Source organism: Physeter macrocephalus, chromosome 8 (assembly GCF_002837175.3).
Source record: "Physeter macrocephalus isolate SW-GA chromosome 8, ASM283717v5, whole genome shotgun sequence".
Lineage (NCBI taxonomy): Eukaryota > Metazoa > Chordata > Mammalia > Artiodactyla > Physeteridae > Physeter > Physeter macrocephalus.
This window is the reverse complement of record NC_041221.1, coordinates 78,062,402-78,077,342: the sequence shown is the minus strand read 5'-3', so window position 1 is coordinate 78,077,342 and position 14,941 is coordinate 78,062,402. Positions and strand designations below refer to the sequence as shown.

At 44.3% G+C, this 14,941-nt stretch overlaps 1 protein-coding gene and 1 non-coding gene across 5 annotated transcripts; both read left to right on the top strand.

Annotated features, from left to right (window-relative positions):
- The first annotated feature begins 5 nt into the window (after positions 1-5).
- Positions 6-12,497, top strand: ZBED3 (zinc finger BED-type containing 3). 4 transcript variants are annotated; one of them, XM_028492992.2, is made up of 4 exons: positions 6-95; positions 3,615-3,654; positions 6,950-7,065; positions 7,763-12,497. In XM_028492992.2, exon 4 carries the CDS (start codon positions 7,776-7,778, stop codon positions 8,415-8,417), a length of 642 nt encoding a protein of 213 aa, XP_028348793.1. In that variant the 5' UTR covers positions 6-95; positions 3,615-3,654; positions 6,950-7,065; positions 7,763-7,775; the 3' UTR covers positions 8,418-12,497. The 4 variants fall into 4 exon arrangements, with proteins under 4 accessions (XP_028348793.1, XP_023981022.1, XP_054942598.1 ...); XM_028492993.2 differs by having other exon boundaries at positions 92-162; XM_024125254.3 differs by lacking the exon at positions 3,615-3,654.
- On the top strand, positions 5,043-5,180 carry LOC112065658 (small nucleolar RNA SNORA47). The gene has a single exon (XR_002892155.1). It is a non-coding gene; the product is annotated as a small nucleolar RNA SNORA47 (small nucleolar RNA).
- Positions 12,498-14,941: the final 2,444 nt, after the last annotated feature.

Below are 14,941 nucleotides of genomic sequence, written 5' to 3'. Positions count from 1 at the left end.
TGAGGTTTCCGCACAGGACAAAATGTCTGCGAGGATCCTGGAGGGGATCGGCGATCCCAGACACCCAGCCCACCTCCCGCTTCGGGGGTGATGGGGTGAGTGTGGGCTGCGAGACTCGCAGCGGCGCGTGCCCACGGGAGACCGGGGAGTCCGGGGGGACAGGTGAGGGATCGCGGGAAGCTGCCTGGGGGCGGCGGAGTGAGCTGGGACCAGCCGGGGGCCTGGCGGGGGATCGCAGAGCAGCCAGAGCCCCGCAGACGCAGACGCGCAGGCTTGCTAGTGCACGGGGTACCGGGCGTGCCCTCCGCGGTGGTGGGATTACCGTTATTGTAAAAGATGCATTTGGACACGGGATTCTGCGTAACGCCCGGTTCAGTTTCTTTATGCACCTCATTTTTGCTCCTGCTCTACAGTCTCCCTTCAAAAAAGTTATTCAGGAATATCGAAAGTCATGTGCTCTCCCTTTATTAAAGTTGCCTTATTGCAGTCAGTCCTTTAACTGGGCAAGTGGTTGGTGGCCCCTTCTCTAATTGAGACTTTCTGAATGTTTCCCACTTCGGGGAGAAACCGAATGCAAGCCAGATGCTCAAACAAAGACCCCGATCCCCACCGTGCTCAAACAAAGGAATTTTCTGATCCTTCAGGAACATCCAGGAGCAGTTTGCTATAATCACTTACACTAACCTAATGCCCAAAGTTTACCAAGCAAAGTTAATTTTCCCTCCTTGAAAGAAAAAAAAAAAGGACCTGCTACCATCCGAACTTCTAATTAGCCAAGACTACGAAGATGCGGTGTTTAAGAGAAACTGTTGTAGAAATAGCTTAATAAATTGACATAATTAGGGTAATCATTTTCTGTACTTTTCATTAATGTAATTATTTATATACATTTTTTAGCCAAAAATAGCTTGAGGCAGCTGACAATGTAAAGTATACAACAATGTATGCAAAGACCAAGAGCCAAAACCAGATAATTCTTAATTAAAAAATCTTTGTTACAGAGCTCTTCAAAGTAGGGCAGCTTTAAATCCCACTAATTCATACTAAATAATGCATCTTACAAGATGAAAATGGATCAACACCCTTCTTTTTAGGAGCACATGTATTAAATAAAATAATGTAGGCCTGAAATAAAGGTCCACTTAGGGAAGAAGCTTCACCATTTTCATTAAAAAAAATACATTAATAGAGAGCGTTTCTCAGCCGTTTAGCTAATGGAAGAAGTATCTAAACTTTTGGCTTATGACATTTAGAGAACATCTCTGATTTACCAGTTAATTAGCTGTGGGTCCAGTACATTTTTTACAGTCCATGTGTAACATTTTTCCAAATTTTTTCACACTTAACCCTTTATTCCCTAACTGAGGTATCCATCCTTTACAGTTTGGAAGCATTTTTACTTCATCTAAGCCTTCAGCCTGGTGACTATAGACTAATTTTTTCTGTCTAGATTTGTTTATAAATAGATTAATATATGGCAGTAAATTAATATTTCAACAGAGATGGACAGGTAACAGATGAACTGTGGTTTCCTTGATACCTCAGTTGTCAAGGCTAATTATTTGTTTTAATTATTATATTCTGCTTTGATTAAAGTTACTGGTGGATAAAAATGTTTTTAGTGTTTTCACATAAGTCTGTGTGGATTTGACATTAGGGTGAATTTCTCACCTAAGATCCAGCCAGGCTCAACCTACACATATTTGTTTATAACTCTGCTAGATTAATCCAACTAAAGGGATTAGACTTGACCATGAAAGGACAAATAGAGCTTTCTGTGATTTTTTGAGAACACTGCCTGGTTCTTTGACCTTTAGCCTGCCTGATATTTTGTATGTGTATAAGCACAAGTGTAAAATAAAAAAATTAACTTTTGTGGGTGGTTTATAGGATGATTCTCAATGTTATAATCATACATTGTATGTATACACCCATATTTACACAAAGTATTCATCCAGGTTCTGATCTCTTCCTTTATTCTCTATATTGGTATTCAGGGAGATCGTATTGAGGAATATGGGTTTTAATCTGATAAGATATTAGAAGAATAAAACTTCTTCAGAGAACATCAAGTGCAGAGGTAATGAATATGAATGTCTTATCTTCCACCAGCTTAGACTTCGTATCATCCCTTCCAGATAATGGATACTGGAATGAAACTCATCATAGAATTCAGAGGCATCATACCATCAATACTACTCTCTCCCCTTCCAAGAAATAACTAAAATCTACTTTTTTTTTCAGCTTTTTCCCCCCTGAAATTGGGGACTCAAAAATTTCCACTGTTAAATTAATTTCATGCTAGCAGTACATTTATTTAGCTTCCAGAAATTTTGTTTAAAATACGAGCTTGGAAGCCTAATTATACAACTAAAGAACTGGAACTTTATTAGAGTCAGCACTAATAGTGATGTGTTTTAGTGAATGTTGTACCCTGAGCAAGGTGGGGAAGGGAAAGAATGCTTAAGCACGGGTATCTGCATGAACCTTTGTGTTAGGGTCCCCAAGCCCACCCTTCCCCACTCTTCATGAGTGAACATTGCTCTGACCTTTACCATGGGTGTCAGCATCTTGAAGCATCTCTCCCCACCAGATGGTAGGCTTCCAGAGGGCAGGGACTATGTGGTGCTCCTCTTGGCATCCTGGACAGCAAGCACGTGCCTGGCCCTGATCAGGTACATAAGGAAAGTTTGAATGAAACAGTGGATGAAGTGAACGGACGTAAATGAAATAATCATTCATTGGCAACTTTCTGGTAGTTTTTAAATTGTTTAAGGAAAATTAAGAGAGCTTTTACTTTTCGTTTTCTTCTTGTTAGCTAACCATACAAGTTAATAGGTGTTCGGTTTGGGGGCAGTACTTGGTAAGGAAGAAATGCATATCACAGGACTCTAGCTAACGAGGCCTCCCTATCATCTTCTACCTGAGTGATGAGCCACCTATTTTGCAGGAAGATCAATTGAGGAAGTGAAAATAAATTTGGTTGGGGGTGGGGAAGTGGATCTAGGATTCTTTTTAATTTGCTTTTTGTATTTAAAAATCCCCAAGATGGGCTTCCCTGGTGGCGCAGTGGTTGAGAGTCCGCCTGCCGATGCAGGGGACACGGGTTCGTGCCCCGCTCCGGGAAGATCCCACATTCCCCAAGATGGGCTTCCCTGGTGGCGCAGTGGTTGAGAGTCCGCCTGCCGATGCAGGGGACACGGGTTCGTGCCCCGATCCGGGAAGATCCCACATGCCGCGGAGTGGCTGGGCCCGTGAGCCATGGCCGCTGAGCCTGCGCGTCTGGAGGCTGTGCTCCACAACGGGAGAGTCCACAACAGTGAGAGGCCTGCGTAACGCAAAAAACAAAAACAAAAATCCCCAAGAGAATTCTTCCAACTTAAACTACTTTCTCTATTGAATAACAGAATATGTTAAAGAGAAAAACAGCACTGCCTTTTAGCCACTAAGATCTTCATGTAGGCATGTTTGAATAGTAAATACTGGGAGCTTCCTCTTGTTCATGCTTTGAATTGATAGAGCACTGGCGAGTCCCAACAGTGACATCTCGTGCGTTATCTGATTTCAGCAACCTATTTATTAGGGGCAGCTAATCTTATCATTTCTCCTGACAGATGGGGAGATAGAGACTACGGTGAGCTGGGGCTAAGAAAGGTAAAGTCGGGCTCATTTCATTTAATGCGGTGTCCCCTGAGTGCCTGCCCTATGCAGGCCCTATGCTGGGGAGATGAGTGAGGTGTGCTGCCCTCCCGTGGCATCCTCCATCTTACGTCGATATAGAATCTCTTTCTGCTCAGGCAGGGCACAGCGAACCACCCACACTGAGCAAGCTCACACATTGGGATCCCTCCAGGGCCAGATGGCAGCACACTATGCCCCATGGGACTGTTCCCTCCAGTCTCCAGAGTTAAGGCTGCCTAGGCCTGCCTGAGCTCACATGCTTAGGATTGTTTTCTAAAATTACTCTTTATTTATGCATAGACCCTGCCATATACATACTCTACCTAAATGTATACACATGATCACGTGCATGCTTTCTCAGCACCCTTTTTCTTTTCCTTTTGTCTTTACCTCTTCCCCTTCTCCTTTCACATCAGCTGCCACCCCCTCAACCCACAGTGTATCTCCTTATTTTTCTTCATATATATAAAAAATCATTAATCTGTATATCCTATAGAGATCTACTTATAATTTAATGAGTAAGATCATATTATACACACTTTTTTGCATCTTGCTTTTCTCCCTAAACAGTTCCTCCAGAAATCCCCGACAGAGCTCCAATCCATCCTTTTTAATGGCAGCATAATATTCCCTTGGGTGACTACACATTATTTACCCAGCCGTTTTCCTGCTGATAGGCATTCTCTTGATTCCAGTTTTTTGCCATTCTAAATAATACTATGATAAACATCCTAATACATGTTACTTTACATATTGGTACTTTTACTTCTACAGAACAGAGTCCCAGGAGTTGGATCCCCAATTATATCTATTTTTAATTAATAGAAATTGCAGACTGCTTTTCCTAAAAGCCTTCACATCTCCACTAGGAATGCATGAGCATACCCTTTTCTCTGCCCCCCTTCCAACTCTGGCTGACAGACCTCTTCATTTTTGTTAGTGTGATGGATCTAACATGAGACCTTATTGTTACTTTAATAGCACTTCCCTGAATATAAGTGGTGTGCATCTCTTCACAAATTTCCTGGCCATCTGATTTTGCTCTTGGGTCATTTGCCTACTCATATTTCTTGCCCATTTTTCAATTGGCTTGTTTGTCTTTTTCTTCTCAGTTTGTAAGAGCTCTTTGTATATTAGGGTCGTGGCTGAAGATTCTAAGACTTCTCTCCCAAGCCAAGCTGACTTCCAAGCCAAGCTTCTCTCCCTCTGCACTGTAGGGATGGTTGAAATGAGCTCAGGGATTGCTCAGCAGACCTAGGAAGGCTCTGCTAGGAATGACTTGTGGCCACAGTTACTGCTGGTCACTCTTTAGAGATGGAGTCTGAACAGAAGACTCTTTTGAGCCAGAATGTAGCTGTGGTCGGAGGGCTGAGAAGGTGAGGCAGTTCTGAACCATGCTGCCTTCCACCGGTTAAGACCTCCGAGAGTGAAGGCTTGCCAGGGCAGAGGAGGTCACTCTGCCGCCCTCAGAGGGGCAGCACTCTGCTGGCCAACACTTGTGGTGCTGCTTGTCCCTGGCTCAGATGAGGGCTCCACTAAGTCTAAAGGATTAAGACATCAAAATCAGTGATCAGTGCTTCTCATCCCTGTTTTCCACCTTAAGTCTTAGAACAGATGCCACTCCTGTATGTGGCACTCCTCTGGGCATCCCAGATTTTGAAGAAACCCAGAGACATCTTGTAGGGAGGTAAAGCATGACAGTAATTGGTCACCTCTGGCACTTGTAGGGGCACATCAGTAATAATTGCTCTCAGACTCTGGCAGAGGTAGGAGAGTCTGCAGCAATACAATTTTCAACCCCCAGCTCAAGAAAGCATATCAGAATGCAAAGCAATAGTCTTAATGTTATACAAAAACTTTAAATCTCTTTTTTTTAAACATCTTTATTGGAGTATAATTGCTTTACAATGGTGTTAAATCTCTTTTAAATTATAAAGTAAATATAGGCACTCATAATACTACTATTCTCTCCACTTTTGTGTATGTCTAGTAATTTTTAAAAAGGGCACACTCTGGAAAGGTAAGATTCTAATTCAGAAAGAATGGAATACTAAAAAAAGAAAAAAGCAATGTAGAAAAAAATGTTAAGTAAAGCTGGATAACAAAAAACATCTCTAAGACTAAAATCTGGTTCTGTTTACTAACTGCAAAAAAGTTATCCTTGAAGGGGGTCTGTAACTCCCCTCCTCATCCCACCACTCTGGCTTTGGGGACTTTAGTGATTTAGTAAATCTCTTGGGGGAAATCTAGCCTTTAATTTCTAAAGACCTTTTATACTAATTATCATGGGTAACCATATTCAACAATGCCTCATATCAGAAGATATGTAAATAGCTATTTCTTTTGTTAGAAGAGGCCTGGTACTTATTATTTCTTTGGATGATTCTGGTAAATTCATTCTTTTTTTTTTTTTTTTAAATTCAAGAGATATGTTAAATGTCCTGCCTGATCTCAGTGGACTTGCTTGGTGGGAAAAAAACAAATGAGGTTTAGAAAAGTGTAATGCATCTGTAACAAGACTATTAGCAACTAAATTAAAAGCTTCACTAAATACTATTATTCAAGCAACATATTTTTCCTGTTTTCATCTTTGTCTTCAGTCATCCCTAGTTGCCTTTAATAAAAGAGATTCTGGAACTTTATCATCTCCACTGCTGCTGGTTCAAAACCTGACAGTAGGAGTGGGCACTGGCTATCTCATTGTCCATTATTCCACCTTGGCCTGAATTTTCCTGATGAAATAAGTTCTCAGGAGAGCTCCAAGTCTGTCATATATTCTCTTATTATTATTTTTAAACTTTCAAAGCAAATTTGTCTAGAATCACGCATTTGACCCTTTGTGAAGTTATTTTTTAAAGAAGAAAATTCACCCTTTCTATCTCCCCCCTCATTTGATAGGTATAACAGTGGGAAATGTTTTCTTAATAGAAAAGACCTGGCAGTGATAGGCACTGTGTTGTATTTGGATCCCTTTAACTACAGGTATTTGTTGGACAAAGCAAACAGCTATTACTTCTATTTTTCTTCTTTAATTAAGAGAATCCACCAAGCTTTTTGTCTTGCAAATATACAGTGCGGGCCATTTAGTTGGGATAAGCAATATAGAAAACTAATTTTATATTTTTTTATGACTGGAGCACCTATGAGAGGGTCGGTGGAATGAACACCAGAGAGACATGGCACCACCCAGGATTTCTAGTATCTACTTTCAGGGCTGTTTAATTGAATTTCTTTTACTCCACTGCCTGTCCTCTGAATTTACTCCTAGCACTACTGATGGTTCTTGAGAACTCAGAAGCCACACTGCAGTGTTTCCACCTGAGAACCTGGGCTGGCTAGAAACCCTGAGGCAATGATAGAGACAGCCCACCGCCTGATTTGAAGGTAAAAGTTTAGAAAACTGCTTTGTATATTTCTGTTTTCTAAATGTGCGTATTTTTAAAACATTTTAATGATTCTTAGCAGTCCATGTTTCTCATAAGCACATCGTTTTAAAATCACAAAAACAAAGATATTTTTACCTTGAAAAAAGTTGTCTCCTTGAAAGCTTTTTGAAAAGCTGCTCAGTCCTAGCACTGTCACCCTTAAAGTCTAAGAAACAAAATTTTCATTCCCGAAACTTTTCTTCCCCACTCCTTTCTTGTGCAACACTGCGAGAAGAATTCAAAAGGGAGCCTTGCTCCTTTTTTTTTTAAAGAGCGTAAAGGAGATTAGTTAAAACTAACATACATACAGCACTTATTTAGCTTATTCTTATGAGAAGCTTGGCTTCCCAATTTTAGTCTTAGTACTTGTTAGCCAGGGAATCCAATGAATTTCGAAGAAAATTCCTGGTTAAGGAAAAAAGGCTAGGCTTTTCTACCTTTCCCCCCCCCACCCCCCACGAGGAATCAACTGTTAATACCTACTGGAAAAGAAACGCAAGCATCTACCCAAACTAACCGCAGGATTTTTATCAGTAGTGAGAGGGAGGCATGGTTTCTTGACAGGCTAACTCTCGTCCTAGAAGTTGTGTGTTGGAGCGTGTGTCCGTGTGCACATATAATTTTGTGGTCGTCTTACCCTGTGTCCCTCGGTGCAGGCGCTGCCTAGAAATGAGGAGCGACGAGCCGGCCGTGACCATGGAAGAGACGGGCGGGCCGGACGCGGCTGCGGGCCGCCTGGGGGCGCCGTACTCCGAGGCCTGGGGGTACTTCCACCTGGCGCCGGCGCGCCCCGGCCACGCGTCGGGCCCCTGGGCCACCTGCCGGCTGTGCGGGGAGCAGGTGGGCCGCGGCCCGGGCTGGCACGCGGGCACCCCGGCGCTGTGGAAGCACTTGAGGAGCGCGCACCGGCGGGAGCTGGCGGAGAGCACCGCCCGCCGCTCGCCGCCCGCCGCCCCCGGTCCCACCGCGGCCGCCGAGGGCGACTGGGCGCGCCTGCTGGAGCAGATGGGCGCGCTGGCCGTGCGCGGCAGCCTGCGGGAGCGCGAGCTGGCGCGGCGCGAGGCGGCCGTGGAGCAGGGCGAGCGCGCCCTGGAGCGCAGGCGGCGGGCGCTGCAGGAGGAGGAGCGCGCGGCTGCCCAGGCGCGCCGGGAGCTGCAGGCCGAGAGGGAGGCGCTGCAGGCGCGGCTGCGGGAAGTGAGCCGCCGGGAAGGCGCCTTGGCCTTGGGCTCGGCCGTGCTGCACGCTCCGCTCAAAGAGGAGCCCGAGGGGGACCCCAGGGACGGCTACGTCATCACTAAGGTCTTCCTGTAGGTTTTAGCCGCTCCCACTCCCCCACCCCCGGCCAGCGCTACTCAAAGAGTGTGGCCCGCGGACCGGCGTCTTCAGCCTCGCCTGGGAGCGAGATCTCAGGCCCGTTGCCGCTCTGCCGAATCGAAATCGCCAAATGTGGGGTCTTGAGAAGCACTTCGGAGGCCAGGCAGAACCAAAAATCACTCCGTGGTCCTCCGGGGTGCCTGGGAGCGCAAGCTCCAGCGGCCTCCAATGCTGGTGGCGTTTAGTGGCATCCGTGCAGGGGGTGGTTTTCCTCTGACTGCCTTTGGAATGAGCTCCAACAGCCCTGTGAACCTAGATCACCTGGGGCCATGGCCATTTTGTGCCTGGTGACTTTGAAAGGACAGGAGCTTCCTTACACACCAAAGACTATCACACCAGGTGCCTGTACACCAGCCAGGGCAACCCAGGGTAGAGGGTGCATGGAAATGATAAAGCATTTTTACCCAAAAAAGAGTTTTCCTCATTTCCTAATGAGTAAATCTTTGATGAGTAGTCTTTGCCCAGCACCAATTTCTGAACGGGAGAGTTTCCAAGACTGCTCATTACCCTGTCATTTCTAGTGCCTTAGGAAGGCAGTCCTGGAGAAGCCCTCTTTTTGCTCCCTTCCCCAGCTTGCCAGGCAGGACCAAGCACCCTATCTTACCTCCGCCCTCTTTTTTCCCGTTTCAGAGCCAGTGGCAGCTGTGCTGTTTCCCCACTTAACTGCCTCACACCTGCCGCCTTACTAGCAAGACATGACCCCATCCCTCCTTGTTGTTAGGAAGGGAGCTTCTGCCCCCGCATCTCCATAGTCCTCACTCCTGGGCCAAGGGGAAGGCACCCTCCCATCTGAGGCCACCTCCACCTCTCATGTTTTCATCCATTCCTCTTCCACCTTTCCTGGGCCCTTCCTCCACTACGTTACCTCTTTTCCTCTGTCTCATTCCCTCCCTTTCTTCAGAGTCTTCCTCTTTAGCAATGCCCCAGTCTTTCTTGGACTGAAAAGACTCCCCCAGCCTGGATGCTCCCAACAGAGCACCCCCTAAGCAAGGACTGTCAAGCAGTCCTTGCTGCTTATATTTCCTCCCCATTCCTTACTCCTTCACTCGTGGTCAGCTTTTCATGCTACACTGGACTCTTAAGAAGCCGCTACAGTCTCACAATGGCTGAATATGATGATTTATTTTCAGCCTTCATTTTGCTTAATCTCTCCCTTCTTGAAATTTTTCCTTTGGTAGATGGAACTTTCTTTTCCTCCAGAGAATTCCTTTTCCTGATGTAGACTGATTTCCAAACAGTTTTTCTTCAGGTCTCTTTTTTCCTCATTTTTCTGAGAATTTGAAAATGTTCAAGCATCCAGAAAAAGTTGAAAAGCTAGTACAATGAATACCCACATATACCCTCCACCTAAACAGTTTTTGGCATTTTTGCCATATTTATTTTTCTTCCCTCCACCCCAAACATGCATGGCATTTCATCCCTAAAGTATTTCAGCATGTTTATCCCAATAGCCTCTAAGATAGAGTCCTTAATTGAAATTCCCTAATTGTCCCAAGAGTGTCTTTTTCTCTTTTCTAGAAAACAGGGCCCAGTTAAGATTCATACATTACTTTTGATTATAACTCTAGTCTCTTTTAGTCTAGAACAGCCCCCTTACTATTTTTTTTCCATGACATTTACTTTTTGAAAGGTCCCGGCCATCTTAATGTATGTCTTATAGACGTCCTGTATTTGGATTTATCTGATTGTTTCCTTAGGCCAATTTATGTACCCAATCTTGGTTCATCTACCCGTAGAGGTACAATAATCACCTCTGTGCCAGCGACTCCTGACTACCTCCAGGCTTGAGTGTTCTTCCGGGTCTGTCCTTCATGGCCAGTCCCCTGCAGCATGTCTCCACCTCTACTTGCATATCTTGCCACAGGAGATGGTAGGGGTAATTCTATTCAACTCTGCTTCTCCACCCCTGACCCAATAACTAATAACTACTGGGCTCTTAAAATGTATCAGGTACATTTACATGTATTATCTCACTTTATTTCCACAGCAGCTCCTTGGGGGGTGGGTATTGATACTATGCCCATTTTACAGCTAAGGAAACTGAGAGAGGGGTTAAGTGGCCTGTACGAGATTACAGCTGGTAAGTAGTTGAGTCGGGTTCCAAATCCAGTCTCTACCTGCAGGTGCCATGCTCCCAGCTGCCGTACTGTCGGCCTTGTTACTCAGTCACCAGAGCTGACACCTGTTTCCTTCCTAACTCCAACTCCAGGTAGTACCATCAGTGACAGTAACATGTACTGAGCACTCACCATGCCAGAGCTGTGCTAAGATGCTTCACAAGAATAACTGCCTCTGCCTACTATGCAGCAACCCCATGATATAATTACTCTTACACCCATTTTGTAGAGGAGAACGGACAGGCTCAGGGGAACTAAGTAATGTAGTGGCAGAGTGGGATTTGAGCACCAGTCTCACTGAATCCTAGGCCCCCGACCTATTGAGTCTATTTCTACAAAGTATCGCAGCTGTCTTCCTTCTGATGCCACCTGCCCAGCTCAGACCCCATTTTTCATTCATCTGGGATTCATCTTCCCATCCTTGTCTTCCCACACTGTCCCCTACTTGGCCAAAGGAACTGTCCTAAGCTGACATTGATTGTATCACATTTCCTGCTCAAAGGACCCCCAAGATCACCCATCATCTACAAGCTCTAGCTTTGTGGCTTGACATTCAAGTCCCCTCTACCCCTGTGCCAGTCTTATATGTCCCTTCCCCTACACATGCTGTATGCTTTGGCCAAATTGGACTCCTTGTTCTTCTGACATGCCCTGGTCTTGGCACCTCTGTGCCTCAGTTTGCCTTTCCTCCACTTAAAAAAGCCCCTTCAATTTCTAAGTATGAAAAATCCCGCCCATTTTCTAAGACCTAGCTCAAATTCAACTGCCTACATGAAGCTTTCCTGGATTCCTCATCATTCAGAGATGATTCTTTACTTCTCTGGACTCTCAGCATTTTGTATCTCAAAACCCTTAGAAAGGCCATCTAGCATGTGGCTCTGTGGGTTCCTGTCTTACCTCCCTTGCCTGAGCCCTTGGGAGTAAGGATGGAGTTCACTCATCCTTCTACTCCCACAGTGACTTGCCTGTAACAGCTGCTCAATAAATATTTGAGGTATTGAACTCAATGTCTTTAAGATTTTCACAAGTCTTCTCAAATTATTAATATAATTATTCATTTATCTTTAATCCTCTAAGTAGAATTCCTAACAGAAAAAAATAGCCTAAAAGGAAGTAGCAGTAAATTTTTAAAAGCTGTTTAGTCAATAAAGATTTAATAAGGGTCAGTTATTGGGCTGTTTGGTTTGAATCCAATCACCTAGTATGTCATTATCAGGAACACTTTTCTTAAAATTATTTTCTTCACTACACAATTAATAAAAATGCAATGCCCCACTCTACGAAGAAAAGTTGAAAAAAAATCCCCCGAAGTCCTGTCACCTTAGACTGCTATTAACATTTTAATGTATTTTATTCTTTTGTCTCTTGCAATTTTTGTATTACTCTAATAATAGTATCTTTCTTTTAAGTATTGAAATTTAACTTCTTCATGTGGATTTATAAGTTGGGCTGTAAGATCTGAATCTGGACTTTTTGGAAGGAAAAAAAAAAACTTCTACAAATGTCACTCTTCAGTTTCACCAATTGTTAGAACCACTAAAATAAGCAAAGACTGACTTTCAGAATCTTAACCGCTCTTTCAGAATAGATGGCTAATGGGAGCCTGTTCAGGGGATGGGGAAAGCAATTAGCCTGACTGATGACTTACCACTGGTTGTGGGAGTTATACACTTTTTACACGTCTGCATTGCTATAACGTTTTTATATCAAGCATAAATTACCTTTATCATTAAAAATAAAGTTACTTACCGCTTGCAAATGGAAAATCCTTACTACCAGCATTCAGCTTCCTTATTTAAGATAAACAAAACTTCCAACACAAGAACTGAGATAATCTGCAATTCCAGAGAAGCCTAGAAGGAAATGCAGCCCTTGTCCAGTCCAACTCCATCATTTGACAGAGGAGAAAAATGAGCCTGAGTGGCTCATCCACTCTTAGTGGCTATGATGGCTCACCTGACTTCAGCCTCCTCATCAGATATTCTGCCTCTGGCCTTGAGGGCTTCTGCTGGCTCTCCTGGCAAAGCACAAGGGCTATCAGGACCAACTAGCTAAGCCAGCATCCTGTCAGCTAAGATCTGGGATCTGAAAGTGCAGAGGTGGGTTCCGGGGATTGCATCAGCCTCTCTGGCTGTGGCACAGTCTGCTCACAATTAGAGTTGTCACTGCTAGTGGGTGATGGTGACATGCCTTGCGTATATTGGCAGAGCTTCCCTGATTTATGTGACTAGGCTTGCTAATAGCACCAGCCAGCACTGCCTTTGAGGACAATGCATGCAGTGGTGAGGTGGATGGCTGGAATTGGGATGCAGAATGCCCTGAACCTGACTCCTGAACTCCTGCCATGATGTAAAGTGATCAATCACTTCTTTAGGTTGAAATTTGTCAGGGAGGAGGGGGTGTGGGCAAAGCAGGGTAATGACAACCAAGGTTGAAAGAGCTAGGGCCCTTTATGCACCTAAGTTTTCATCCTTGGAGGCTGGAGAAGGGAAGGGCTTGGCTTGGTTTGGGCTGAATTTCTACTTTAAACGGCTGTCCATGTCTTAATGTCTTAGAAGGGATTCATAAAAACTGACCTGTTGTTTTGTTTTGCTGCCATGGACTCATTAGGGAATTCTATTTCTAAAGGTTTGATCTTCTTACCTTTCTACAACTTGAATCTGCTCCTTTGTCTGGAAAATGGATGAGGTGATCCTTAAGGTCCCCTTTAGCTCTAACATGCTATGATTACATAAAATACAGTGAAACATCAATCAATCTTTGAGTGAATCAGTTCTGTTTAGATTTTCTTGTTAATTGCAGATTTAGAAGAAAATGTTGAAAGTCACATATGTGCATTTATTATTAAAAATAATAATAGTATATCACTTCTACAGAACTGAGGTACTAACTCTATGGGATTCACTACAACTGAAAATGTGTGCAGTGGTAATGAGCGTGCTCTCCCATACCATACTCTTTTTGTCTTCACAACAACCTGCTGGCAGGACAGGTATAATCATCCATGTTTTACTGTGAGGCTCCATACTTCAACAAGGTGAAATGGCCTGCTAAAGGCCACACAGCTTAATAAGTAGCAGACTGGAGGCTGGACCTCAATCTGTGGTTCCCAGTCAGACTTGGGACCAAAGAGTTGCACCTCCTTCCACAACTCTCTTCTGACTCACCTCTTTACCAGTGCCAGGACCTCTGTATCATGGCCTGAGTGTTTGCTGACACTTGTGTCAACGTTGGCTACTTCCCACCCGCGAGCTCTGGTGCTGAGGGTAAACAAGGCAGCTTTCCCAGAGGAAGCAATGTTGGCTTTTATTAGTTTCCCATTGCTGCTGTAACAAATTACCACAAACTTAGTGGCTAAAGACAACACAGATTTTATTATCTTACAGTTCTGCAGGTCAGAAGCCTTGAAATGCATCTCAAAGTGTTGGCAGGGCTGTGTTCTTTTCTAGAGGCTCTAGGAGAGAATCTGTTTTTTTGCCTTTTCCAGCTTCTAGAGGCTGCCCACATTCCTTGGCTTGTGGCCCTTTCCTCTTCAAGGCCAGCAAGGACCGGTCTTTCTCATGAGGTATCACTCTGCCTCCCTGTCCACATTTAAAGGACCCTCTCCTTAAGTTCAGTTGGTCAGCAGCCTAATCCCATCTGCAACCTTAATTCTCCCCTGCCAGGTAACACTGCGTTTCCAGGGATTAGGGTATAGACATTTGGGGAAGGCGGGGAGGTGGCAGGCATTATCTACCCACCACAGCATTATACTGCCTGACCCAGGTCTGGGGGGTTGGGGGGGTTTAGAAAGGCACGTGCCTGATGGGGACCCCCTATTCCTCAGGAATCAAAACTTTCCTGGGGGTCCTAATCTTTCCCTCTTGTATTAATATTTTACTCAGCCTCTCTGCCCAGTGCAGGGAATCCTCATAGACTTTTCTGAGAAAGATACCTAGAAGGTGACTGAAGAATGCCTCTGGGGGGAAATCAGAGGCCTCCAGAGTTCTGAGAACATTTACAAATTTGTGGCACTGAGTAGGATCTGGCTGACTAGGAAGGCTGGAGGTGTGTGCACAAGGAGCTGATCGAGCCTTTGGAGTCAGATGTGAATTAAACTCTAAGCTTTCAAAAAAAAAAAAAAAGCACTCAAATGTTATGATTAGTGAAAATGTTGAAACATTTAAAAAAAAGTAAAATAACATCTAAGCTCCCAACCACCTATGTTAGCTGTCACCTTGGCAACCAGCTCAATCTCTCTGAAATCCAGTTTCTTCATCAGTAAAATAGAGAGAAGACATACCTTATACAGAGTTGTTATAGTGATTACTATTTAGGCAAATTCTGACATAGTTTAAACTCAAT